General features: G+C 39.1%; 4 protein-coding genes across 6 annotated transcripts; 3 read left to right on the top strand and 1 right to left on the bottom strand.

Annotated features, from left to right (window-relative positions):
• Window positions 1-580: 580 nt before the first annotated feature.
• On the bottom strand, window positions 581-4,161 carry LOC126600611 (uncharacterized). Its single transcript, XM_050267206.1, has 3 exons — window positions 3,979-4,161; window positions 3,615-3,760; window positions 581-1,833 (listed from the first exon to the last, which is right to left on the bottom strand). Exons 2-3 carry the CDS (start codon window positions 3,704-3,706, stop codon window positions 981-983), a joined length of 945 nt encoding a protein of 314 aa, XP_050123163.1. The 5' UTR covers window positions 3,707-3,760; window positions 3,979-4,161; the 3' UTR covers window positions 581-980.
• Window positions 4,162-8,222: 4,061 nt separating this feature from the next.
• On the top strand, window positions 8,223-9,747 carry LOC126599001 (uncharacterized). Its single transcript, XM_050265391.1, has 2 exons — window positions 8,223-8,779; window positions 9,449-9,747. The coding sequence occupies exons 1-2, from the start codon at window positions 8,647-8,649 to the stop codon at window positions 9,745-9,747; spliced, it is 432 nt and encodes a 143-aa protein (XP_050121348.1). The 5' UTR covers window positions 8,223-8,646.
• Window positions 9,748-9,788: 41 nt separating this feature from the next.
• Window positions 9,789-11,758, top strand: LOC126599000 (PKS-NRPS hybrid synthetase cheA-like). The gene is made up of 3 exons (XM_050265390.1): window positions 9,789-11,327; window positions 11,419-11,492; window positions 11,586-11,758. The coding sequence occupies exons 1-2, from the start codon at window positions 9,789-9,791 to the stop codon at window positions 11,422-11,424; spliced, it is 1,545 nt and encodes a 514-aa protein (XP_050121347.1). The 3' UTR covers window positions 11,425-11,492; window positions 11,586-11,758.
• A 3,184-nt stretch (window positions 11,759-14,942) lies between these two features.
• Window positions 14,943-27,121, top strand: LOC126600606 (probable inactive purple acid phosphatase 16). Of its 3 annotated transcripts, none has more exons than XM_050267190.1 (5): window positions 14,944-15,304; window positions 15,810-16,034; window positions 16,655-16,931; window positions 17,095-17,263; window positions 26,670-27,121. In XM_050267190.1, the coding sequence occupies exons 1-5, from the start codon at window positions 15,043-15,045 to the stop codon at window positions 26,880-26,882; spliced, it is 1,146 nt and encodes a 381-aa protein (XP_050123147.1). In that variant the 5' UTR covers window positions 14,944-15,042; the 3' UTR covers window positions 26,883-27,121. The 3 variants fall into 3 exon arrangements, with proteins under 3 accessions (XP_050123149.1, XP_050123147.1, XP_050123148.1); XM_050267191.1 differs by lacking the exon at window positions 26,670-27,121 and adding an exon at window positions 17,354-17,609; XM_050267192.1 differs by lacking the exon at window positions 15,810-16,034 and having other exon boundaries at window positions 14,943-15,304.
• Window positions 27,122-27,744: the final 623 nt, after the last annotated feature.

Here is a 27,744-nt window from a genome sequence, read left to right as displayed (position 1 = left end):
TAGTTGATGAACCATTACTTCAATTTGATTAAAATTAAGGGATCATTGTTACAATTTACCCTAATTTTGGCTGGGGAGTTCTGATAGTATGAGTGTTAGTCCTATTTTGGCATTTCGCAACAGCAGCACGAATTGAGGGCAAAATAGTAAAACGAATACGGAAAAGAAGTTGGGGAAAAAAAAACGCCTTCTCCGTCTCCATCAGTCAACTTTCCCAAACAAAAGTCTCTCTCTGTTTTTGTGCATGTGTTAATTTTCCAATTTTTTTTTTCTGCAGAATCATGAGATGATCAAGGGCGCAGACACCACCAAAAGGGCTCATCCGCCTCCACCAATCAATTTTCCCAACCAAACACTTTTGACCGTACCAATTTTATTTTAACAGCTTGTGGCACCCTCATTCAATACTAATATGATACGTATAAACACACGTAGCATGATATTATTAGATTGGAAATCCATAGTGGACCACACGGCATGATAATATTGGTCTCCCGAGGATAGTGAACCCGATCCACATAAGTCATTATCCCGCTCTCTGAACAGTGAACACTAACCAACAAAAGAAATCAAGAAAATATAAGCCAAAAACAGACTGCCTCTGCACTTCGATATTCTGATTTCATTTTACACTTGCTGCGACAATCAACAAACATATATCGCCTCAGATATACAGGCACTCTCCCAACCAGTTTTCAGGGGCTGGGCTGGCCTGCCACAATATCTCAGGTGACCTTTTTATTCCATTTATACATTGCACAAATGCTACACATACGAACTGAATTAATAAAATTGGTACGACCTCGCCGATTTCACTTCACATTTATACTACCCCACTGTTATATACTCTGCCCTAAACAGCCAAAGACGATGAAAAACATAAACTACAATACACATCACTTACCCGAGACACACGCAAAACTGGTTTCCCCACCCATTCGAGTCTCGAGATTTGGTTTACACTTCTGAGTTTTACCCCCTCACGCCAGGTTCTCGCAACCAACATGAACTCTGGTGTTCCTTCTCCCACCGTTGCCCCACCCTTTGTTCCTCCACCCTCCGCGTTTATGGTGGTAGTCACCTTGATATCCAGAGGTCTTATGCTTTGAGTTGTACCAACTGCCACCATCTTTCTTCCTGCCATTTCCATCTGAATTTCCCCATGAAGCTCCACCAGCTCTTCCGTTCCAACTGTCGTCCCATCCTCCCCCAGCTGCTTTGCTCTGAGTCTGGGCAGAATCAGGCCCCCACGGATTTTCTTTATTATCCGCATTCCATCCACAATCCCAGTTTGCAGGATTTTCTTTCGTTTTGAAGTCTTCCTCAGCATCACCCCATCCACAACCCCAGTTTGCAGGATTTTCTTTATTTTTGAAGTCCTCCTCAGCATCGTCCCATCCACAGCCCCAGTTTGCAGGATGCTCTTTAGTTTTGAAGTCCTCTTCAGCATCGCCCCATCCAGTGCACGCAAATGACTGATCTAAAAGGAGAGGATTAACAAGAGTGACACCATTATCTTGGTTCTCATCATCGGTGGGTTCAGGCTCCCTTTCCAAGTCCAAAATAAGTTCAGGATCAATGCTTGAATTCCAATCTATGTCATCAATATAAATGTCAGGATCTGGCAATGATATGTTACAAGGCATGCCGTTAATTGCTGCCCAAAAGCGGTATTTCTCATTGTTGAATGTCTCCAAATTTGCAGAATCATTCCATTGAACGATGCTTTCATAGAGATACATATATTTGTTTGTTTCTACGACCTTCCGCCATGGAACTGAGCCAACAATCAAACAGAATTGCTTTTCCCAGTAAGGCACACCTAATTGCCAACTATCTGCGAAGCAAACAGAAGAGAACTGTCAATTCAATCATCATGAACATACAAATATACTACATTTGGATAACAGTTAAAAAATCTAGACAAACAAGAACTTCCTGAAAGGGGAAAAAGATGCAATAAATCATCAGAGATGGAACAATGATGCAACTTAGAAGAAGATACAATGCTGGATCACCGAGATGGAAATATGAAACAACCTTGAAAAGTGTCGATTTTGATAGCAGTTTCACAATTTTTCGTTTTTCTATTTACAATATATCCATCTCACGTTAACTTTAACAGCTAAGCTAACCGAATCAGCAGAACCACTTTCCAAACCCTAGTGTCGTTATTCTCATTAAAGCCGGGAATACCTCAAATTTAAAACTTTACTCTCAGGTGTTAACGGCTACACTAACTGAATTAGCGAGAACCACATTCCACACCCTAGTGTCATTATTCTCATTAAAGCCGGGAATACCTCCAATTTAAAACTTTTACTCTCACTTTAACCTTAATGGCTACACTAACCAAGTCAGTGAGAACCGCCTTCCACACCCTAGTGTCATTATTCTCATTAAAACCGAATACCTCCAATTTAAACCTTTCATGCTCACATTACCCTTGACTGAATCAGCAAGAACCACTTTCCAAACCCTAGTGTCGTTATTCTCGTTAAACCCAGAAATACCTCCAATTCAAAACTTTCACGCTCACATTAACCTTAACGGCTAAACTAACCGAATCAGCACAAACCACTTCCCAAACCCTAGTGTCGTTACTCTCATTAAGGCTGGGAGTACCTCCAATTTAAAACTTTCGCAGTTCAAATATAGAAACTGCACTATCCCATGCACACATGCTAACTAAAACCAGTAACAAAACACAAACCTCACCAAAAACCCTAGCCCTTGGGACAAAATCTACTTAGAAAATTAACAACTAAACCTGACTTGAACACCTCTACATTTTCAGCATAAAACTTCTGCCATAAAAAGCCACAGCTTGCATCATTGTCAGAACAACATCTTACTCTAAACAAAACTAACCTCATAACAAAAACACGCAGTACAAAAAAACGTTAAGAGCCTCAGCAGGAAGTGTCTTTGTTCTGAAACTGTTAACAAACTTACACATGCTTTAACTGAGTGAAAAAAGGTTAGCCTAACGTTTGAGAAGGGGGATTACCTAAATCACAATTGCTCCTCATGTTTAGATTGGAAAATAAAATTTTCACAGTACAAGTAATCCAGCAGAAATTTTTTTTTGGTAAACTTTACGCCGTTCGGTAGATTTGAGAAGACATCCTGATTATGATTTGATTAAGACTTGTGAGTAATTTCAGGAGAAAACATATGGACACTGGTTTGGATAGTAAATCTGGGGAGAAACAGAGGAAAGACATTAGTTTCTCTTTGGTCCCACTTTACTTTTAATTTACAGAGAAACATTAGATTTCCTTGTTTAATATTTAAAACCTCATTTTTTAAACCCAAACTTGGTTACAAACCTCACTTACAGATTATATCTCAATTACTTTCCTACTCAATTAAGATTTTACCCATCAAAACCAGCAAATCATTACCTCATTCATCAATGGTTCAACAAAAAAGCACAAATATTATAAATAACACAGACAGAGCCAATGATATGGAAATCAAAAGAGAACCCGATTTCCTAAACCAAAAACCCACCTCAAAGATACAATCTTTCACAAGAATTAAAGCCTACCGCTCATGCAACAGCTCAAAATTCCAAGAAAATTAAAAAACAAAATTAGAAATTAGAAAACATGCCTTGGTGGTGCTGTGGCCTTCTGTTCTGCAGTTTAGTCCATGGATTGTGTGGAGGATGAGTGCCACCTTGTTTCCTTCTCCAACTCATTACTCAAAAACCACAGCAACCCAACAATCCCAGAAATGAATACCACCACAGATTCTGTGAGTCCAATCAGAAAAACAAAACAATTAAAAAAACGAAAAAATGAAGCAAAAATTACAAATTCTGAGGCTTTTTGATATGGAGGTCTGTGAATTTTTGGCGAGGCAGATCCGATGATAAGCAGAACAATCAAGAAAAAGGGTACATATATATATACACACCCATACAATATATCTGTGTGTGTGTATATATATATTTAGTTCTTTGCCAATTACCAAAAGAAAGAAACTCCGGAGGTTTAAGAAGTGTCGTTTCGACGCTTTTAGTTTCCTATAAAAAGGCCCTGGTTTTTGTGATTTGGTGTTTTTTATATTCTGCAGCCCTCGGTTTTGTCTGAAATTACGAAATTGGATGTTTATATAGGGTGGGAGTTTTCCCTTTAGATGACGAAAGGAAAAGAGGGTCGGTGACTCGGTGGCGGTCGAAGAAGGTTTCGAAACCCCACGCGTACATCCTGGTTTTCGATACTCAAACACGTTACCAGCTTTTTTGGATTCTTCTCTCTTCTTCCGTTACGAATATTATCTTCAGATTTTTATTTTTCTTTTTTTCCTTAAATGGAAGGGATAAATCCTTCCCTTGGTAAAGAAAAATGCATGTTTTGCAAAGCGGATGACTCATATAAGATTTCAAGTGATGCCCATGTGATACTTTGAGGATACGGCACATCATATCTCGTCTAGAGATTTCTCATTCGATCATGCCAAAACAACAAAGTGGTTTGGAATTCGGGCATAAGGCTGGCCACGTGATAAGTCTCAATTCCTCAAATGGTTATTATGTACAACCCATTCGGAAGACGTTCCAACTTCTCATGAATACGCTTCTGGTCATATTCGTAAGAAATGATACAAAGAAATTCAGAATCATACTCTTCAGTGGTTTCAACATGATATTGATTATCTCGAATATCTCTAAAAGTCAGCACCGTTCTTCCGAAACGTGGAGAATAGAGTGTTGCTTTAATGGTTAATTCAGTACTATTGGACAACATTATATGGGCCTTTTCGTATCCTTCTATCAAGTTGGATGGGCTTGAAAGGGTTGTCAGATTTGCATTTTTAGGTATGAAGTTAGTAAAATATTGTTTTTCACACAATATGGTGTGCGTGCTGGCACTATCAGCCAAACAACTAACTTTCCACTAGTCATACATAGAAATAAATTAATTGAATCAGTCACATGCATAAATATAATTCCATTCATTCAATTAATCAATTCGAGAAATAATATCCATAAAATAATTGACACATCCCGACCTAGATTGAGGCATGCTAGCCGTCAAGTGAGGGTGACGTAGCCATGTGCACAGTGCGAAAGCAATATTAGTATAAGAAATGCGAATAAACAAACGAAAAAAAAAACAAACCAACTAGAGCACTAGATAAGATACGGTGCAAGAGCGATATTAAGTGTGATTGCACAACTAGAGCATAAGTAGCATAAGTGTAGTCTAACAGGACAAATACTAATTATACAACACCCAAAAGTGATCATACATTGGTGATAATTTGTCAGAACCTCCGTCAAATCCTCGTAAGCCACCAACAAGCACTCCTACCTAAAACATGGAGGGGCGCAAAACAAAAAGTGTGAGTGGGCAAAAACAAAGTTTTCTAAAACCATTTCAACATCAAAGATAGTAACCCATTGCCGTAAAACCTGTATAATTTCCTAGATATACATATCTCAAAACCATGCTCGGAATAGTAATATTCAAAAGTATGCCATGCCAAATATCTCAAAATAACTGAATAAGTAACTCAGGTGAATTAACTCATGAGAAATAACATATCAGCCGGATCCACCTAAAGTGGCCTATACGACTGAATCTATAGCTCAACAAGTATGCTTGCACACGAGTTAGAACCACCTAAAGTGGTCTGAAAGACAGGATTGTGCACCTAACTTGGATCCAAGGTGAGCGTATGGTGCGGGAGGTGAACATCACGTGAAGAACTGTGCCCTAACCACGGGCAGGAGCACTAACATCGGGGTGCAGGTTTATGAGCTCTCAACACATTTCACATAATCATCAATTCACATAAACAATCTACAACTCACCTGGTACTTATATGAGCGTCCACAACGTCAAATCACATTTATGCATACTATACTAATTTATAGTCTAAGCATAAATCAATAGGCATGACATTTCAAAGCATAATTTCATTTAAACACATTTTATGGGAAAAATACCAAGTATATAAGTATATACTGAAAACCAAAAACCCACTCACTCATATGTAGAAGGGTCATAGCCCCCGAGTCTCGCTTGATTACGCTCGTCCTCTGAATAGGTCTCACCTATATGCGAAACAACTATATAAACGTTATTTTAAAGCACATAAACAAAACCAGATAATAACTTCTCATACATTGCTCAATTGGGTTATTTGAATATACCACTGTGGCCTACTCAACCTCAGGAACATCCCTATATTTTTAGAAAAATTTTCCAAGCACCCATGCACCGGCCAAGGCACGACCACACGTGCGGCCACGCACAGGCACATGCCTGACACAGTGGATGGAATTTGTAACGCCGTTAGGGAAGATTCCATTAAAATATAGAAAATGCCGTTAAATATACCTGACGCCGTTAGAATATTCCGTCAACTTTGACGGAATATTCACCTTCTTCTCTGGCGAGTCACCAGATTTCGTCGCCGTCGCCGGAAACTGGGAAAAAGTTCTAATCGTCATATATTCTTCAATTCTTAACAAAAATTCACGAATTTTATACCAAAATGAAGCTTAGGATGAGAGGAACAAAACCTTACCACTTTTAGGTCCTAAAACTCACGGAATCTCACCGAAAAAATCACGATAATCCGGCCCCCTCTACAACTTGTCAAACCCGAGCTTCCTAACGTCCAAAACCTTCCAAAATTCTTCCCTAAGCTTCGTGAAGAAGTTCTAAGGCTCCCTAACACCTCCAAACTTGAAGAAAAGTCTGCGATCACGTTAGATGAACAGTGCACCAAATTGGGGTTTTCTAGTTCTCGAGTTCTACGACTTCTCACGTCGAACTAATGGCATGGATGAACTCATGGACTTGCAAAGAACACAAAGATCACCTTCACAGCCTCGATCCATGCATGAAATGGTTGCTAAAGGAGTTGTTCGTACAATTGTACGGACAATGGAGGAAATCCGAGAGAGAAGAGAGAGAGAGGGTCAACATAAGTGGTATGAGTGTGTGTGTGTGGTCCAATTTTGGGCTACCAACCCACAAACAAAAGCTTACTTCCAATTGGGTCCCAAAACTTAGGAAAAACATGTCATGGTCCAAATCCTTAGCCTGTTTACACACACACGACCACTAAGGGCCCGTTTGTTTGACCGGATTAGAGGGAACTGGACTGGACTGGATTGTAGTCCCTTGTTTGATCTGCACCAGGATTAGATTTAATGAGCTTAGGTCAGACTCGCTCGGATTATACACCTCGCTACAAGTTCTTAACGAGGATCCCCAACAACCACGGGATTGCTAGTCCCGTCTCCCTCTTCTGCAAGTAGCGTCGCTCAAACCCGCATGAGCAGCATCAACCCTCCCTTCTCCACTGACCAAACCAGAAACGACTGTCGCCGATCTCCGTCGTCCGGTAAACCTAGCGCCATTTTGGCACCTGGGTCGGTGATTTGGGGTTTTTTGCCATCTGGGTCGACCCGAACGATGGCAAAAACGGGTCTCATGGTGACCCAAATTCTTTCGCCAACAACAAGATTGAAAACTTTAGCATGAGTGCAGTAACTTTAAGTGATTTTTCTTGACCAAACTATGATTTTCCCAGAAAATACAGGTACCAAATCTGAAGAAAAAAGAAATACAAAGAGAGCGATAGGAGAGCACAGAGGTGAAGTGAGAGAAAAAAGAAGAAGAGGGGAGTGAGACACTGCCTATGGGTCTCTCAAAGATGCAAGAACAAACTCACAGAGGACATCATATTACTCCTGCGTTTTTTGTTTTTGGAAGAATCAAAACATGCAAGAAAGCAACCCTTGATTTCGATATCTCTCTCTTTCCCTCCTGTAGGTCTCTCAAAGATCTTGTTTTTCTGCAAAACATGACCCCGAAAAAAAGGTGGGGCAAAAATGGGGAGAAAAGGGAAATAGGAGGGAGAGGCGGAGAGACAAAAATGGGAAAAAAGGGAAAGAGAGATGGAGAGGCGAAGTGAAAAATGAAAGGTTACAGATATTGGAGAAGGATGATTCTAGAAAAAGATAAAAAAGATCAAGATAAAGTAATAATAAAATATTAATTAATATATATTAAATTAATATAAAATAATATAATATTGCAGTCCTGCTTCTTAGTCCGACACTGCACCAAACGCTTCACTAAATCAGTCCAACTTAGTCTAGTCTAAGCCAGTCCAGCTTAATCCCTGAAGTTAGTCGAGTCCGAGACAGTCCGGTGCAACAAACGCACCCTAAACACTCAAGGGCAATAAAGATAGGGTTGTGATTTTCACACACCCTTAATTACCTTTCCCACACCCCTTCTTATTTTTTAATACTTAATTGATATCTTACTATTTACTCTTCCATATATACCCTTTTTACTTTTTGACTTTTAAAAGTTGTTTTTTATTTTTTGATTGTGTTGTAGATTGGAGTAGCAGCCCGATTCTTCCCACTCCCCTGCTTTTTCCCTTGCTTTCTCCCGCTTCTTCCCCAAAACCCAGACACCTCCTGCTTTTTCCTCAAAACCAGACACCTCTCGCAGCCCGATTCCCTCGCTGCCGCAAATATTTCCACTGCTTCTTCGAAGCCTCCCACTCCCTCCGCCGAGCCTAACGAGACCTATTCTGAAATTTCCACTGCTTCTTCTCTTTTCGTTCCTCTGTCCTCTTTATTACTTCTTGTGAAAAACCACAATGGATGACCTGATAATAACAGATGAAGAACTCCAGATGGACATTGAGTTGCAGAAGATATTGGATATGGCATGCAAGGAGGATGGCATGGAAGAAATTTCAGAATGCATTCCTCCTCTTAACACTTTTGATGGTAATTTTCTAAAGTATTTTCTCAAATTATTAAGATTGATTTTGGAATTTAGGGTTTTTGTTCTCTTCTTGCCTCAATTTGTTTTTTAGGTTTAGTTTTTTCTTTCCCTAATTTGTGGTTCAAATGATAATTGAATGAATGAATACTGGTGGTTTAAGATAAATGTATCATGTAACAATGAAGTAACTAAATCCAGGGGAAGAAATTTAGAAAAATGCGTCAAGTAAACAGAAAATCACGAAACTAAGTTTGTAAATGTTTTTGACATCATAATTTTTTTTACAAGAATAACGAAAAATTAGGCAATGCTCAGAGACTAAAGAGCAAAAGATTAAAAACTACCATGCTTACGTGAATGCACCGGGCAATGCTCTATAACATATTTTTCTCTCATGTACACGGCAATGCTCTATAATAGAGAATATTGATTTGTGTTGGTTTTGGGGAAATTAATTTTCTATTGGAATCTATCGGTCCCCAATACACTTTAACTTAATGGTAAATTGGTATTAGGTTTAATTGTTGTGGTTTTACCTAGGCTCCATGTTTTGGTGTAAACTTGATATAATGCATACAATGCTTTGGTATAAATTTGATACTTAAATGTCTAGTCCATTGATAAAAAGTATATATTCTACATATATAAATGTGTTGGTTTGTGATATATAGGAAGTCAACCAACGATTGATGAGCCCGATAAAATGCTCTCTTTGTTGGCGAAATGTTTTGAAAGTCGAGAAGACCTCATCGGGGAAGTTCGTAAGATAGCATTAATGCAAGGGTTTGCAACCGTTATTAGAAGATATAAGACAAATACATATGTTGCTATTGGTTGTGATAGAGGTGGGGATTATCGAGCCTCTAAAACTTCACTAGATGAAAGAAAAAAAAACTCAGGATCTCGCCTCATAAATTGTCCATTTGAAGTCAAGGGCGTAAAAAGAAATGTGAAGAATTTTGGAAGCTAGAGATAAAAAGTTTATTGCATAACCATGAACTTTCAAATGACATGTGTGGACATCCTTCTTGTCGTCAATTTTCACAAGAGGAAATCGTACGAATTAAAGAAATAAGTAAGGCTGGTATACCACCACGCCAAATTCTATCTTCGCTTCGGCAAGGCAATCCTCATCTTCAAGTAGTTTCTCGAAACATCTATAATCTAAGAGCTAAGATTGTGAAGGAGAGTCTAGCTGGGCGTCCAATTGTTCAAGCATTATTAGAAGAACTTGGTGAAGGTGGTTTCACTTATAACATTGAGTATGATCATGAAGGCCACTTGACTCATTTGATCTTTGCTCATCCCTTGTCTATAGAGTTGACCAAGAGCTACCCATATGTTTTTGTGATGGATTGCACATATAAGACCAACAAGTATAAGATGCCATTATTGGATATCATAGGAGTTTCAAGTTTCAACACATCCTTTTATTCTTGTTTTGTTTTCATGCAAAATGAGAAAGAAGAGGATTATGTGTGGGCTCTAAAAATGTTTAGTAAGATTTTGGGAGTTGATAATCATCCTATGGTGATTATAACGGATAGGGAGTTGGCATTAATGAATGCTATACGCATTGTCTTTCCGAGTACTTCCAATCTTTTGTGCGTGTGGCATATTGAGAAAAATATACTTGCAAATTGTAAAGCTCATTTTGAGGAAGAAGTTGATTGGATTGATTTCATTTCTACTTGGACAATTTTAATCCAATCTCCTAATGAAACATCATTCAATGAAGCTTGGAGTCGTTTTGAAGTTAAGTACGAGGAGAAGAAATTTGTTTTGAAATATATTCTTGGTACTTGGCTTCCATACAAAGAAAAGTTTGTAAGTGCATGGTCAGAGAAAGTTACCCACTTTGGTAACCGTGTTACTTCAAGAGTCGAAGGTGCACATGCAACGCTAAAAAAATATCTTCAAGTTTCAACTGGAGGTCTTCGCGAGGTAAAAGAAAAAATATGCCTTGCTATTGAAAATCAATTTCAAGAAATCAAAACTCAACTTTCAAGTGAAAAAGTTAGAGTTTCACACAAGTTTCGACTTCCCTTCTTCAAAGAGGTTGTTACTCATGTATCTAGATTTGCATTGAATGAGTTATATAATCAATATGAAGCATCAAGTTCTTCTGATCTTCCATCTCAATGTAAGGGTCATTTTCTCAAGACAATGGGTCTTCCTTGTGCTCACATGATTAGAGAGATGAATATTGAAGTCTTGCAACTAAATGACATACATCCACAATGGAGGATTGATAGAAGATTGTTTGTCAATGATCGTCATGTAAGCTTGGACAATGAACAAGATCAAATAAGCGGCCTTTTATTGGAGTTTAAAGATAAGTATGAAAAGTTGCCTCTTACTCAAAAAGAGGATACCAAAAGGCAACTTTGTGAATTTATTGATACTTCTCTTCCATTAACTCTTGAGCCTAATGTTAAACCTCACAAAGGTCGTCCAATGGGTTCTAAAAATAGAAAAGAATCAAGCTCTACAAAGCGTGGTCCTTCAAAGTTTGAAATAGTGGAGAAGGCTCAGAAACGTGCTCGACGGGTATGTCATTTTTTTTATTTATCTTTTAATATTGTCTACTATGGTCATGATTATTTATATATACGTATAACTTAATGTTCATTGTTTATAGGTGTGATGAGCATAATGATTTGCCAAAGAAACTTTTTGTTAATAATAGCTTAGATGTGTAAAGAACACATTAAGGTACATATATTTTTGTTGATTTTTCCCCATAAAAATACTAATTAAGTTTGTAATTTTCTTTCCTTTTGTTGACATGTTTTTATTTTCTTGTAGGTTGGAGTGCATGGGTTTCATATCTTTTTGGTAATATTGACATCTCCTTTTGAACACAAGATTAAAGGCCAAACATAGTGTAGGCAGAATGTGAAAGCTTGTAATGATATCTGATGTATTTTTTGGGGCATGAGGCTACTATTATGGGGATTAAAGTGTATGTGGATTGCTTACTAGTATTTTGTACAATTCATGTAACTTATGCATATATGCTATATCATTAGGTAATCATTTTATTTATATTTATATAATAGGTGTTTTATACTTGTTTTGGGATCTCTCAGATTAGGTAGTAGAGCTTGAGTTACAAAAGGCATATATGGTTGAGTGTTAGAAAAAGAAAAAAACAAGTTTAAAATAAAATAACATAAGTATTTTAAAATTTCAATGGTCAAAAAGTAAAAAGGGTATATATGGAAGAGTAAATAGTAAGATATCAATTAAGTATTAAAAAATAAGAAGGGGTGTGGGAAAGGTAATTAAGGGTGTGTGAAAATCACAACCCTAAAGATATTTCACACTATCGATAAAATATTTCGGGACGGGGTGTCACAATAATTGTCCATAATTCAAAACAAACTAAAACCAAACAAATAATTCCAAAGAAATAGAAAAATTGTTCGAAAATTAAACCATAAACCTAAAAATTTAGGGAGGGTTCGGCCACTCCTAGTGGGTGTAAACCATCCTAACATGTCTTTAGAAAAATAAAACTTTATTCTTCCATAAGAGTGGACGCCTCCTGAAAATCTAAAACCTTCAGAGTTGTAGTAGTATCTTCAGGAAGTTCTACAAGTGCAAAGTTAGACTCACGATGGGAATGATACTTGACAATAGCCTTAGGGATAGCTCGGCATACGCGTGACCAATGATCCTTTGATCCACATCGATAACACATGTTCATTTCAGTGGAAGCCGATTGAACGATAACGTTTCCCTTGTTCTTGAGGTTTGGGGCCTTAGGTGCAAGGGGTTGGCGCTTCTGGGTCAAATTTCCTCTCTTGGGTGGGCCTTTGTTTTGTTGACCTTGGGCCCATGGTAGGGCTTGCCACCCATTTCCACGGCCATAATGAGGTTTCCGTCGGTTGTGGCTGCTAGAATTAGTTGCATGCGCTTTAGGCATCGTCAGTTGGTTCCTTAATAGTAGCTCTAAGACTCTTTACAATAAGATGAAGCTTCACGTCTTGAACCCACTTTAGGTAGCTTATTCCAGAGACTTCCAGAGCGGTGAAATCAATCTTTTTCAAGTTCGACATGTCCCTAAACAGAGGGTACAACAAAACGTGGTTAGTCATATGGAAAGCCATATACATATATCATAGAACATTCGGGTTTTATAGACATGTATTGGTTTAATTTAAACATGAAAGCTATAGGTTTCATGTGGTAAGTTTTGAATGAAAACTGTGGGTTTTCAAGGGCACTAAATTCGAAACTACAGGTTCGATTTAGCTATGAGCGTTCAATTCATATATAGGGGTACCTGGAAGAACACATAATACAATATACAATAAAGTGTAATGGGTTTGTGGTTGCTTCAAGAACCCAAGTATGAGTGTTTTGGGACTACGAAAGATAGTCAACGGTTCAAAGAAATGAAATAATTTATTGAATTGTTAATTGCCAAAAAGTGAAATTCAGGTCAATATTTTTGGATTAATTGTTAGATTAATGGACTGCTGGTCACTTTAATTAATTCAATAGATCGGACCATACATGGTCGATTATAAAAGCAAAAATAATTATAACATTTGGGTTAAATTATAGAAAATACCAAAAAATAACTTTGGATTAAAAAAACCATAGCCCAATAGCATTGGGCTTGGGCTTCGTGAGTAGGGCAAGGCCCTAAAAGGGCTTAGTGGGCCATGGGTTGCTGCGGGGTAGCCCGATCATGGCTGTAAGCCACGGGTCGTGTGTATGGGATAAGCCCAGCAACAAAACTGCTGGCTTTTGGGCCAAAAATGGCACGGGTGCTTAGGCCCATCACTGGGCTGGCCTGTGGTATGGGTGCACATAAAGCCTAGCAAAGCTAGCTTTGGTTTTGGGCCAGTCTAGGTAAGCTTAGCTGCATAGGCTGGCTTATGGTGATCACAAGTCGAGACTGTTGTCAAGCCCAGCAAGCAAAGCTTGTTGGAGGTGAGCCAGGTCAAGGGAACGAGCCCAATAGGCTTTAGGCATGCTGGTGTAGGCTGGGGCTTCAAACCCATTTGCAATTCAACCCAGGCCTAGGTTTGGTTGCAGTTTAATGGCAGCAAGCCTAAAAGGTTTTGGTCCAAGGTGTCGAAAATGACACCGATGGTCCAACGATGGTGCCATAGTGGTGCGGTGGCGATGCTGCATAAATCCCAATTTTTTCCTTTTTTTTTTTTCGAATTGCTTCTAAATTAATTTCGATGTTTTGACTCATAAATTCTACATAGCATATTTGCGTATTGCATTAACAAGTATATATATTGACAAAAATATTTGAACATATATACAATATATATAATTGAAAGGAAAATATAAATATAGAGGGTTCATGCATCATAGAGAATGTTTTCATGCTTCAAGGTTTTTTCAAATATCTTAATTTATTTTAGAAGAACCTGATTGACAGAAAATAATTGAAAGCCTTTTGATGTTGTAGAAGAGAGTCTCCTTCAGGACCCTTCAGTTCCTTAGCTTCTGGCAAGATCGTGTTGATAATGTGTTGTAGGCTTATTTGACTGAACTGTATTTAGGACAGAGAGGGAGAAGGGCCGGTGACAACAGAGAGGGAAGAGAGAGATGTAATTCTGAGGTGTGTGCTGTTTAACCCCATTGTGCCTTTATGCATAGTAGTAGGAAATGTTAAATCCTTAACCTATTAGTATTACAACTCTAATAGGAATTAAACTACTAAAGTAAATATACAAGATACTCCTAGATACACTATAATTTACATAATTACATTCCTAATCTAATAAGACTGCAACAACTGTATCCTAGTATTGATAGGTTTTTCTATATTATTTTGTTATAGGAAAGTGATTTATTTATTCTTTGAATAAACAATATTATTTATATTAAGGAGAGGGGTGAACTTAGCCTCACAATGACTAACAATAATGTGGTTCAAATTCGCCTTTAGCGGGAATCGAACTTAAGACCTCTTACTTTTTATTTATTTATTTTTATATTTTTTTTAACAAACGATATTATTTACACTAAGAGGAAGGGTAAACTTAGTCTCACAATGAGTTAGCAATAATATGATTCAAACTCGTCTTTAATAATAATTGAACTTACAACCTTTTCACTTGTAAATGATGAAAAATATCACAAAAGCGTAATAGTAACCTTTCCCACCAAAACGGAATATGCCGCCTCTTTCTCACCAAAAAGGCCATAGGCATTGTCCCCGTCTCGTAAGGAATATGCCGTCGTTAACATTAAACACGACAGCGCGCCTGTAGCCCTGCTTTACTGCGTCATGACAGAGACGGGGCAATTCTTGTTCTTCACATCATGTCTGTACATCATCATCTACTCTCTGATCATCTCCACTGTCGTCGTCGCTCTACCCACCAAGCCAGAAGGTTACGATCTACGGCCGGGTGCAGCAGATGCACCGTTCAAGATCGCTCTGTTCGCCGACCTGCATTTTGGAGAGGCCGAGTCCACCGAATGGGGCCCTCTACAGGATGTCAATTCTACTAGGGTCATGTCCTCTGTACTCGATCATGAAACCCCAGGTGACCAAAGCAAGTTATCTCAATTCTCATTAGCCGTTTCTCATGTTTTAGTGTATGCATTTAACTTCCATTTTGTCTAGCCACTTAGTACTGGTATTCATCTTCACTTGTAAACGAGAGGTCTTAGGTTCGATTCTCGTCAAAGGCGAATTTGAATCACAGCCCATTCAGGCTTAGCTCCCTTGATTCTCGGTTCATTTTATTCAACCCAAACGTTAGGAAAAAAGGTGTGCGGTAGAGCAAGAAAATAAGCGTGCGGAAATCGCTTAAGGGAAATCAAGTAAGGACGATTCATAGCTTTCGAAGAAAGCCAACACACCAAAAGAAGTACTTCTGTCAGTGTGACAATCTTTTGTTTAGGCTTCTTTACAATGTGATATATTTTGTTCAATATATTTTCAAAGTTTTCCCTTTGGTTCTGTTGCAGTAAGTAAACCATGCGTCCATCATTTCATCAATGTTCATATAGCAATCATATATCTAATGAATGGCATGTACATTGCAGAGTTTGTTATCTATCTCGGAGATGTCATCACAGCTAATAATATATTAATTAGAAATGCAAGCTTGTATTGGGATCAGGCAATTTCTCCAACAAGAGCCAGGGGTATTCCTTGGGCCAGTGTGTTTGGGAACCATGATGATGCAGCATTTGAGTGGCCGATTGAGTGGTTTTCGGCTCCTGGAATTCCTAAAATTCATTGTCCTGTAGCCAATTCATCATGCTCAGGTGAATTAGAAGTTTGATCTATTATGTGTTCACAATTTTGATCAACTCGTTTGCTTTTGCTTAGTACTTCTTAATAGTTAGTGACTAATTTCTCCACTTTTAGCATTGACGACCTCTTTCTGTAGGCCTATTTCAAAATCTGGAATCGAAACATAAACATATAAAAGAAAGTCACCCACATCAACTTTTTTTTTCCACGAACATTGCCATTCACGTTATAGTGTCAACTTTTATTTTTCTTACTTTGTTCGTTCTAGGCTGCAAAAGTAATGTTGTTATACATTTGAATGAAAGCATTCAAATCTGTGTTTGATGAACCGAAAAACAGGAGACTCTTGACAGTTTCTGATATCTATTACTTTAGGAGTATCAACTACTGTTCCGTTTATTCAATCCCTTTGCATTGTATTGCCTTCAATTGTAATCATATTTCTTTGAAACATTGAGTTTGATCGATGCAAACAAAATATGTCAATGCCGTCATAAAGTTTGATTCTCTTCTCACAATTGATTTAGGTAAGTTATAGTTTTAGGAGATAATCACTAAGAATTTTGTTATTTTTTATACTTGTTCTAGAATAATCAGTAAGAGATCTCTTACAACGCCATCTGATCTGTAGGGAAAGAAGACTGTAGCTTCCAGGGAACTCAACGTTTGGAGCTAATGAAAAATGAGATTGAGCTTAATACGCTATCACATTCTAGATATGGCCCGAAGGGGCTTTGGCCTAGTGTATCCAACTATGTCCTCCAAGTTTTGTCATCAGAAGATCCCAAGTCAGCTGTGGCATTTTTGTACTTCTTAGATTCTGGTGGTGGTTCCTACCCAGAAGTTATATCCGGCGCCCAAGCAGAATGGTTCCGGCAGAAAGCTCTAGAGATTAACCCTGATTCAAGGTAGAAAAGTATGGAAGTATTACCTGAAATCATTGTACATCTTTCATCTTATTAACGAGTATAGGTTTACTGTTCTTTTCTCAGAAGAATACAAAATTGATTCACAGTACTAAATCTTCTTTTTATTTTTACTCTTTTATTTCTTGTCAATCAAATTTTGCAGTGTCCCAGAGATAATCTTTTGGCATATACCAAGTCGTGTGTATGAGAAAGTTGCTCCAAAGTTCGGCATACACAAGCCTTGCGTGGGTTCACTTAACGAAGAGCAAGTAGCACCTCAAGAAGCTGAAATGGGTATGATGAAACTTTTGGCCGAAAGGAAATCTGCCAAGGTGAGATCAAATCTTATACCTCCCATAAATTTTTTTCATACGTAGGTTTGGTCATAGATGAGCATGCTTACCATACATGCATGAATCCAGGTGGGAGACACCTGTGAAATTTTAAAAAAGGGTACAATGTCCCAGTAGTGACAGACAAACGCGTGCGTAATCAACTTATACACACATACAGACACCCTCTTTACATTTATGTATAAATTTATGTTAATAAAATACAGGGACAAACACAATTTAACTGTATCATAAGCTAGATATGCTTAGAATGGATTAACTTGTATATGATTTCGAGAGCGTTTGACTTTAACATCAGAAGTTTAAACGAATTTGTTAAGCTCTATATGCTTTTGTTTTTCTTTTGAAGTGCATCAGTGGGGTGGGTGTGAGGAATGTTTCCTTGAAGTACAATAAGCGTCTCCAGTCCACCCATCACCAATTGGTTTTGGCTGCTCCAACTTTGACAATGTATCAAATTGCGAGGCCTAATTTAGCCACAAATTGTCCATGTCACCCAATTATCCACATGTTTGGTTTAGTCTGGCTTTAGGTGATGCGATGTGCTGGGAATAATAAAAATCTCATGTCGGCTATTTTAAGCCTTGCATCAAATTATAGGAAACTTTGCCCCTCTCCCACTAAGGTCAATTAGTTTTAGGGTCGACGTTCCAACTTTAACATCGTACAACACCTGCTCTGATTTAGAAAACTGTTTTCTTGGAAATTATGGAAAAATTTCATGAAAATGTTAAAAAATGGTGAATTTTTGTGGATGTACCAACAACAACAACAACAACAAAGCCTTTTCCCACTAAGTGGGGTCGGCTATATGAATCCTAGAACGCCATTGCGCTCGGTTTTGTGTCATGCCCTCCGTTAGATCCAAGTACTCTAAGTCTTTTCTTAGAGTCTCTTCCAAAGTTTTCCTAGGTCTTCCTCTACCCCTTCGGCCCTGAACCTCTGTCCCGTAGTCACATCTTCGAACCGGAGCGTCAGTCGGCCTTCTTTGCACATGTCCAAATCACCAGAGCCGATTTTCTCTCATCTTTCCTACAATTTCGGCTACTCCTACTTTACCTCGGATATCCTCATTCCCAATCTTATCCTTTCTCGTGTGCCCACACATCCCACGAAGCATCCTCATCTCCGCTACACCCATTTTGTGTACGTGTTGATGCTTCACCACCCAACATTCTCTGCCATACAACATCGCTGGCCTTATTGCCGTCCTATAAAATTTTTCCTTGAGCTTCAGTGGCCTACGACGGTCACACAACACGCCGGATGCACTCTTTCCATCCAGCTCGTATTCTATGGTTGAGATCTCCATCTAATTCTCCGTTCTCTTGCAAGATAGATCCTAGGTAACGAAAACGGTCGCTTTTTGTGATCTTCGCTAGATTGCTCCGGTCATTAGTGTGGATAAGTATATAAATGGATAGAGATAGGAAAGCAAACACAAGATGTACGTGGTTCACCCAGATTGGCTACGTACACGGAATAGAAGAGTTCTCATTAATTGTGAAGGGTTTACACAAGTACATAGGTTCAAGCTCTCCTTTAGTGAGTACGAGTGAATGATTTAGTACAAATGACATTAGGAAATATTGTGGGAGAATGATCTCGTAATCACGAAACTTCTAAGTATCGGAGTGTGGTGTCGTCTTGACTTGCCTTATCTGTCTCATAGGTAGATGTGGCATCTTCTCTGGAAGTACTCTTCCTCCATCCAGGGGTGGTATCTTTAACTGGTGGAGATGCACAAGGTAATGTATCAATTTCACTTGAAGCTTACTTGTAGTTTCAGGCTTGGTCAAGCGCGATACAAACCATGTAGTAGAAGTCCCCCAAGTCGCCGAGCTAGGGGGTCTGCTGAAAGAGGTGACAGACAAGGTAAGCAATCAGAGCTCCGACTGATTGTTCACCTTCTCCCCATCTTGCAGCAGCATGAAGGATAAAGAGAAGAAAAATGAGAAGAGATGATATGAGATACTTTTGCTTTTGAAGAAGTAACTTTCCACAGGCTTATTCTTGAACTGAGCTGGAGGGTTTTCTGGTTTCCTCCAGAGTATAAGGCCGACTGAAGAATTTGAGGGTCAAAACAAGTCCATCAAATCTAGAGTACGTTCCACCCTGCTGATATGGGATACTTTTGCTTTTGACAGAGTAATGGATGTATCGGCACGTGTGCTGTTACGCTTGTCTCCACATGCTTCCTTGTATCCTTCGCACTTGCCCTATCTGTTCCTCAAGCAGATGCGGAATCTTCCCTGGAAACATAAGATGATGAAGATGAGTACTCGAGAGCAATGCCAGGTAAGTAATCAGGTAAGGGGTTCCAGGCAGTCAGTTCCTGGCTGGAAGCTTGATTCCAAGTGCTGACTGATTGCTCTCTTTCTCCTTGTCTTGCAGGTAAAAACAAGGCCAAAAGAAAAAACAGGGAAAAAGCATGATATGGGATACTCTTGCTTTTAACCCTGATGATATGAGATATTCTTGCTCTAGTATAGCTTGTTTGCAGAGGTATTATCGGGGGGAAAGAAAGCTGAATATTTCGAAAGGCTTTGTTGGGAGTGCCCTCTCAGATATGATGAAGGGTTGAGCATTTTTGCAGGTCTGCCTGTCCGTTGGGGATGGAGGTCGACATATATAGGAGTCTCCCTAACAACAAGTAGTAATGCTATTCCTTTACCCTGCTTGGTCATAGCACGGTAGTGGGAGCTGCCAGTTTCACATGTTTTAACTCTGTCAGAGCACTTTGAAAAAGTGGTCTGTGGTATCTGGCTCTCGAGATTCGGAGAACGATGCCTCTTCGATTTTTGAGAAAGCAATCATGCTGGGGGTCTGACTCTCGAGATTCGGAGAGCAGTGTCTCTTCGATTTTTGAGGAAGTAATCATGTTGGGAGTCTGGCTCTCGAGATTCGGAAGGCGGTGCCTCTTCGATTTTGGAGCAAGCAATCTTGTTGGGAGTGTTGTCTCGAATGTGAGTAAAGGTTGGACATGTTTGCTAGTCTACCTTGCCACGAAGCACAAAGGTTGACACACAGGGACTTTCCAATTATCCAACAATGGTACTGTTCCTTTACCCTCTCTTCGATTTTGAGAAAGTAGTCATGTTGGGAGTCTGGCTCTCGAGATTCGGAGGACGGTGCCTCTTCGATTTTGGAGCAAGCAATCTTGTTGGGACTGTTTTCTCGAATGTGAGTAAAGGTTGGGCATGTTTGCTAGTCTACCTTGCCACGAAGCACAGAGGTTGACACACAGGGACTTTCCAATTATCCAGCAGTGGTACTGTTCCTTTACCCTTGTGGGTAATAATATGGTAGCTAGACCTTCAAAATTTATGTGTCTAAACTTTGTTAGTGCTGTTTCTTTGCTATTCTTTTACCTTTCTTGGTCAGAGCGATGTAGTGGGAGCTGCAAGCTTCACGTGCTCAACTTTGGCAGAGAACTTTGGCAAAGTGATCTGTGGTACCCATGAGTTATTGTTGCGTGTGGGAAGTGGGTGATTGAACAGTAAGATTCATGTGCTTTCTACTTCATTAGAAGTCTTCGACAGAATGCCCATAATTTCTGCAAAGCTGAGTGTGCGTGTGACAGGTGCTGACAAGGCTAGAAAAGTAGATGCCTCTTCGATTTCTGAGATCGGCCCTCGTGGTCTCTGAGCAGCCCAGCTTTTGAGAAAGCGAGCGCCTCTTCGATTGATTCGGAGAACGGTGCCTCACCGATTTTTGAGAAAGCAATCATGCTGGGGGTCTGGCTCTCGAGATTCGGGGAGCAGTGTCTCTTCGATTTTTGAGAAAGTAATCATGTTGGGAGAGTGGCTCTCGAGATTCGGAGGGCGGTGCCTCTTCGATTTTGGAGCAAGCAATCTTGTTGGGAGTGTTTTCTCGAATGTGAGTAAAGGTTGGGCATGTTTGCTAGTCTACCTTGCCACGAAGCACAGAGGTTGACACATAGGGACTTTCCAATTATCCAGCAATGGTACTGTTCCTTTACCCTCTCTTCGATTTTTAAGAAAGTAGTCATGTTGGGAGTCTGGCTCTTTAGATTCGGAGGACGGGGCCTCTTCGATTTTGGAGCAAGCAATCTTATTGGGAGTGTTTTCTCGAATGTGAGTAAAGGTTGGGCATGTTTGCTAGTCTACCTTGCCACGAAGCACAGAGGTTGACATACATGGACTTTCCAATTATCCAGCAGTGGTACTGTTCCTTTACCCTTGTGGGTAATAATATGGTAGCTAGACCTTCAAAATTTATGGGTCTAAACTTTGTTAGTGCTGTTTCTTTGCTATTCTTTTACCCTTCTTGGTCAGAGCGATGTAGTGGGAGCTGCAAGCTTCACTTGCTCAACTTTGGCAGAGAACTTTGGCAAAGTTATCTGTGGTACCCATGAGCTATTGTTGCGTGTGGGAAGTGGGTGATTGAACAGTAAGATTCCTGTGTTTTCTACTTCCCCAGAAGTCTTTGACAGAATGCCCATAATTTCCGCAAAGCTGAGTGTGCGTGTGACAGGTGCTGACAAGGCTGGAAAAGTAGGTGCCTCTTCGATTTCTGAGATCGGCCCTCGTGGTCTCTAGGGAGCCCAGCTTTTGAGAAAGCGAGCGCCTCTTCGATTTCTGAGATCGGCCTTCGTGGTCTTTGAGCAGCCCAACTTTTGAGAAAGCAAACGGCTCTTCGATTTCTGAGATCAACCCTCGTGATCTCTAAGCAGCCCAACTTTTGAGAAAGCAAACGCCTCTTCGATTTCTGAGCAGGCGCCTCTTTGATTTCTGAAGCTCCGTCGAGTGCAGATTTTTATAGAGGCTGGCATTAAGTTCCAAAGCACACTTGAATCTCCACCAGTAGAAGCTTCATTCTTGCACTTCTAAGATCTTGATTTGTCCGACCTCTTCTCTCTTCAACACCTTTGAAAATGTCTGGCCCCTCCGACCGTCGTTTTGACTTGAACCTTGTTGAAGAGGCAGCCCCGCCTTCTCCAGACAACATATGGCGCCCATCCTTCGTCTCCCCAACTGGTCCTCTTACCGTTGGGGATTCCGTGATGAAGAATGATATGACTGCTGCGGTGGTGGCCAGGAACATTCTCACTCCCAAAGATAACAGACTACTTTCCAAACGGTCTGATGAGTTAGCTGTTAAGGATTCGCTGGCTCTCAGTGTTCAGTGTGCAGGTTCTGTGTCTAATATGGCCCAACGCCTATTTGCTCGAACCCGCCAAGTTGAATCATTGGCGGCTGAAGTGATGAGTCTCAAACAGGAGATTAGAGGGCTCAAGCATGAGAATAAACAGTTGCACCGGCTCGCACATGACTATGCTACAAACATGAAGAGAAAGCTTGACCAGATGAAGGAAACTGATGGTCAGGTTTTACTTGATCATCAGAGATTTGTGGGTTTGTTCCAAAGGCATTTATTGCCTTCGTCTTCTGGGGCTGTACCGCGTAATGAAGCTCCAAATGATCAACCTCTGATGCCTCCTCCTTCTAGGGTTCTGTCCAGTACTGAGGCTCCAAATGATCCCCCTCCGGTGCCTTCTCTTTCTGGGGCTCTACCGACTGCTGAGACTTCTCCTAAGCAACCTTTGTGAAGGCTCCCTCTTGTGTGTTTATTTTGACTCATGTATATGTACATATTTGTAGCTTATCGGGGATATCAATAAATAAGCTTTCCTTCATTTCAACGTATTGTGTTAAATACACCAAAGCCTTCTTCGCTAAGTTCTTTGAATTTTCTTCATAAGGATTCGACGTGATCATGGAGTGCCGGCTGTAAACCCTAAACATAGGTTCAAGCTCTCCTTTAGTGAGTACGAGTGAATGATTTAGTACAAATGACATTAGGAAATATTGTGGGAGAATGATCTCGTAATCACGAAACTTCTAAGTATCGGAGTGTGGTGTCGTCTTGACTTGCCTTATCTGTCTCTAGTCTATGAACGTGGAAGTTCTAATTCCATGAACTAGAACTTAGCATAGACTAGAATCAAAGTCAAGACTTGAAGGCCTCGAGAAACCACGAGACGTGAAGAAGATCAAGTCATATGCAATAAGATTTGCATCAGCAGAAGGAGGCCATCATCAAGGCAGAGGTTATGTCTAGTGAGTGCAGGACTTTGCCAAATTTTTTCGTATAGGTCAAATCTAGGACTCAAATAGCGGCATAGCTGGAACACTGGAAGAGAAAAGGCCAAAAAAGATCCAACCTTCTGTAGGCCTGCTATGATCAACCTGACCAAGAAATGTTGAGAAATGTTGAGAAATGTTTAACAGTCAAATGAAAATGTCCTAGCTGACTGCCGAGAGTGAGCAGTCTGAATGAAATGTCCCTACATCCCCAATGGACTAGTTGAGGGACTACTAAAGAAATTCAAAAGTATCTGCGACAGTTTGAAAAAATATAATAGCGTAATCTGCCTTAACTAATTGTTGCGGAGATGATTTTCAAAGTCTGTAAGGCCTAAAGACTCTTGTCCATTCCTTCTTTAAGGAGGATTTGAAGTGCATAGCATCTGTTTATTTTAGTTTGTTAGGCTATTCCATTTAATCCCATGTCCGGTTTTTGCATTGGTAGGATAGGAACAAAGAAAACACCCTAATCGCTCATAGAATTGTGAAAAACAGTAGCTATCTAGCCACTATTTCCGGAGGGTGTTATGTTAACGTTTTTTGTTGTTCCTATGTGAACAAAACTAATTTAGTTTCAGCTTGTAAGAATCTTTGGGCTAAATGCTTGTATTGGTTTTACTCTTTTACTAATTCTACGAATTCTTTAGACTCTTAATAATTTGAGCTGCCATGGTGTTTGTCAAGTCATTATGGTTCACTCTCAATATCGCTTTTTGCGTTCTATGGAAATTGATATTGGTTTGTTCTGGTGACTTGTGTTGATTTTTCTCACTTACTACATGAAATGTAAAACAAATCATTTCCCTGTGATTCTTGTCCAAAACATAACATATCAATTATCATTGTAACATCTGTTTGTGTCAACCGCAAAATTTTCCTGTCATGAGAAAATTCAAAACTGGATTAGGTAAGTTGTTGAGTAAGAGAGTAAGTGGTCCTGTATAGAGAAACTGCAAAGAGTAAAAGTCAGGAAATGCATGCTCTATTATTTTTCCCTATCATCAGCAAAATAGTTGTTCACTCTCCATCATCTCGAAGCTGTTCGATGGATCAACTAGCTTTCGGTCTGTCAGTTGATTCTTTCTACATCCTGCTTTAACTTGCCCCTTGCATTTGGTTTTTACCCTGGAGACTTGGAAAGTGCTATGATCTCAGCTATGAATTCTGACCCTATTGTACATAAGAACTGTGCAAATTGCCGAGTCGGGCGGAACCTTCTTTACCAATATGGTTGTATTTGTAGGGCAAGCAAACCGATCCTAAAGAAAATTTGTTGTATTTTTCATCTTACATGGTGATGAATCGGTGTTCAAGAAAATGTTTGAGCTGAATGGTTTGTTTGCTCTCAATGCAAGCGGGAGTTTCCTAGTCTGTTTTCTGCGAACAATTTGCAAAACAAATAAAATGGGCCGAGGCCCATTTAATTAAAAGCTGCTCAAACCTTTTTGTTTCTGAGAACCCAGGGCCCACTTTTCGTGGATGGTCATTTTTATCCGTATTTTTTCAAAAGATTTTCTCACTGGTTTTTCATGAAAAACATCTACCTAAAATCACAACTATTTTATAAGTAGGAAATGAATTCTTTGTGTCATTTCAACTCTTCTCACAATAATAATTAACAATGGATTTATTTATTGTTTGTGACCGAATAAGATATTGGAGAAAACTAAAAAATGGTACCGTTAATATTGGAGGAAACAAAAAAGTGGTCCATGAACTAAAGGGAATGATCTAATTAACACCTTGCCAAAAGATTTCAAGATTATGACCGTTGTCAAACATTGGCAAGCCATATATGTAAAGGGTAGCTTGACATGCTTCTTAGATTCTCCTATTTCGAAGAATCCATAGCCACGATTTGCAAATCTGTATGCACAGGTAACTTGGGATGCGAGGCAAAGCTCCCTTATGAAATACAAAAACCAAGTATTTTATAAAAATTAAAGGATGAAGAGAGGTGAGTTTGTTTTGGTAGGGGTAGAGGTACAACGAGAAATTGTTTCCTTGTTTGAAATATTTTAGGGAGTAAAAGTTAATGTGGGTGGGACTGAATAAATTTAGAGATGGAAAATAACTTTTTAAAAAGGAAATACAATCTTCTCACTACACCTCAATCTAGCGAGAAAATAAATTTCTTTCGCCAATTTAGGGGAACAAACCTGCCTCATTTTTTTGCAAGAACTAAATAATTTTCTTGCTGAAATCAGTCACTAAGGGAAATAAATTTCTAATTTTTCTTGCTAAAAGACATTTTGTTGAAGTGAATCTTTAGCTTTTATTTGTTATCCGGGCAACGTTTAAACTAGTTATTATGGCAAACAAGGTAGTCATGCATGACTCTTACAAAACGTTTCCATTTTCATAAAACCATGCTTTAACTGTCCTCATGGTTTTAGTTTATCAATTGGTATGTCGCCATGAAAGATTCTTCGCTAATATCTTCTTGGATCAAAACGAGTTGGTCAAGTGCAAATAACCTATCTTCCTTGCAAATATCTGTGAGTATTTGTGTTCTTGTTCACATGGGATGGTTGCACAACCGGTTACCCCACATTTGTAGTTTATTACTAAGGTTATGTTGGGTTTTGCTATGCTTGTCAGAATTTATCGGAAGTCCATGTTTATGTTGATTCTTTCTTGCTTTTTTGCCAATAAAAGGTTGAATTAGGGAGTCTAGTTCGTTCCTTTTTTTTTAAATGGGAGCAAGCATCCGTTCGTTCTAGTTTGTAAAGCTATTCCAGGTAATTCCATGCCCCATTTGTAAATGATATTGTAAAAACTAGTAGCTAACAACTTTGCTTGGGGTGTTGATGTTTAGGTTTTTGGTTTTCCCTTCAAACCCTTGTTGGTTGCTGTTATTTAATTCTTGGTAATCATAGAGTTAATGAAGCTCATATATTAGTTGAGTTAAAGTTGTTTGTTGTTCCAGTGTGAATAAAACTGCATTAGTTTAAGGTTGTAGGCATCCGGGGGGAACTTGTAAGTCCCGTTAGGCAACGATCAAAAACCTTAATTAATTACTTGGATTAGTTTTTTTCGTGTGCCAAAGTTCATTAGGCTTTTAATAATGTGAGAGGCCATGGTGTTTGTCAAAACGCTATCGGTTTACTTTCAATATCGCTTTTTGTGTTGTGTTAGACGGAAATTGATATTACTTTGTCCTAAGATGGTGAAACTTATACGATAGTATGATGATTTTAGATTGAGCTATAGAGTAACACATTGTGAAACTCATGAGCCTCTGTGGTAACTAATTTTCCTTGGGTTTTCGGCAGGCAATATTTGTAGGACACAACCATGGATTAGACTGGTGCTGTCCCCATAAAGAATTGTGGCTATGTTTTGCTAGGCATACCGGTTATGGCGGTTATGGAAACTGGGATAGAGGAGCTAGAATTGTGGAAATCACTCAAAAGCCTTTCTCCGTTAAATCTTGGATAAGAATGGAGGATGGCAATGTCCATAGTGAAGTTGTCTTGAGTCCCTGAAAACTTTTCATTCTTATTTTATGTCCTATTGCAACAGAGAGAGAAGTTTTCCATCTTTACAAAAGTACAATAAAATAACATCAAAATAAATAATACATATACATACACATGACCGTACATCTCTCTGTATATAAATCGTATACATTTTGTTTATTCACCGCTCAATATATGTATAAACAATATGATATGATGCGTAGATACTGCAATGCCAGAAATAAATTTCAAATTCTAGGTCGTGACCCTACGTTTTCTACGTGACTACATATAACTTTGCAGTTTTTATTTAGTAGGTTGATTCAAAGATCAAGAATGTGTCACATTGTTTTTGCCTACTTTTGGCACCTTCTACATAGCATGGTCATAGTGAAAAAAAAGAAAAAAAAAAGAATTGAGTCATAATCACCAATCATAACATTTGAGGAAATTATTTGCAAATTGAAGACAAAGACATCATCATATTTGCCATTGAGTAAAATATATTTTGAATTTTGTAATGGAAATAAATCAAGGCTCGAGAGGCCACTTAGTATTACGGTTTAATGATATTTCTCTTTACTTGTAAGTGAAAGGTATTTGGTTTGATTCTTGTCAAAAACGACTTTGAACCACACATATTATTGCTAACTTATTATAAGGTTAAACACACTCCTTCTTCTTAGTGTAGATGATATCGTTGGTTAAAAAAAAAAAAAAATCAAGGCTCGAGAGGCAATCAAGGGGCATTCATTGAGAGTGGATGACCTCAATTAGTATATAGGATCCTCTAGGTCAGTGTTAGAGGTCTCCGACCATCACATTCAACTTATCTTTTTATGGGGCGTTTGTTACACCTCTTTAGGAGAGACTAGCTTGGACTGGCTTA

This window comes from Malus sylvestris, chromosome 14 (genome assembly GCF_916048215.2).
Source record: "Malus sylvestris chromosome 14, drMalSylv7.2, whole genome shotgun sequence".
NCBI lineage: Eukaryota > Viridiplantae > Streptophyta > Magnoliopsida > Rosales > Rosaceae > Malus > Malus sylvestris.
Note: the sequence above shows the minus strand (reverse complement) of the source record. Positions and strands in the feature narration are given on the sequence as shown.

Coding starts and splice junctions, on each gene's coding strand:
- LOC126600611 (XM_050267206.1), bottom strand. CDS start 3,706: ATGAGTTGGAGAAGGAAACAAGGTGGCACTCATCCTCCACACAATCCA. Junction 1,834..3,614: donor CCACAGCACCACCAAGGCAT/GTTTTCTAATTT, acceptor CTTCGCAGATAG/TTGGCAATTAGGTGTGCCTT.
- LOC126599000 (XM_050265390.1), top strand. CDS start 9,789: ATGTGTGGACATCCTTCTTGTCGTCAATTTTCACAAGAGGAAATCGTA.
- LOC126599001 (XM_050265391.1), top strand. CDS start 8,647: ATGGATGACCTGATAATAACAGATGAAGAACTCCAGATGGACATTGAG. Junction 8,780..9,448: donor TCCTCTTAACACTTTTGATG/GTAATTTTCTAA, acceptor TGTGATATATAG/GAAGTCAACCAACGATTGAT.
- LOC126600606 (XM_050267190.1), top strand. CDS start 15,043: ATGACAGAGACGGGGCAATTCTTGTTCTTCACATCATGTCTGTACATC. Junction 15,305..15,809: donor ACTCGATCATGAAACCCCAG/GTGACCAAAGCA, acceptor TGTACATTGCAG/AGTTTGTTATCTATCTCGGA. Junction 17,264..26,669: donor CCGAAAGGAAATCTGCCAAG/GTGAGATCAAAT, acceptor GGTTTTCGGCAG/GCAATATTTGTAGGACACAA.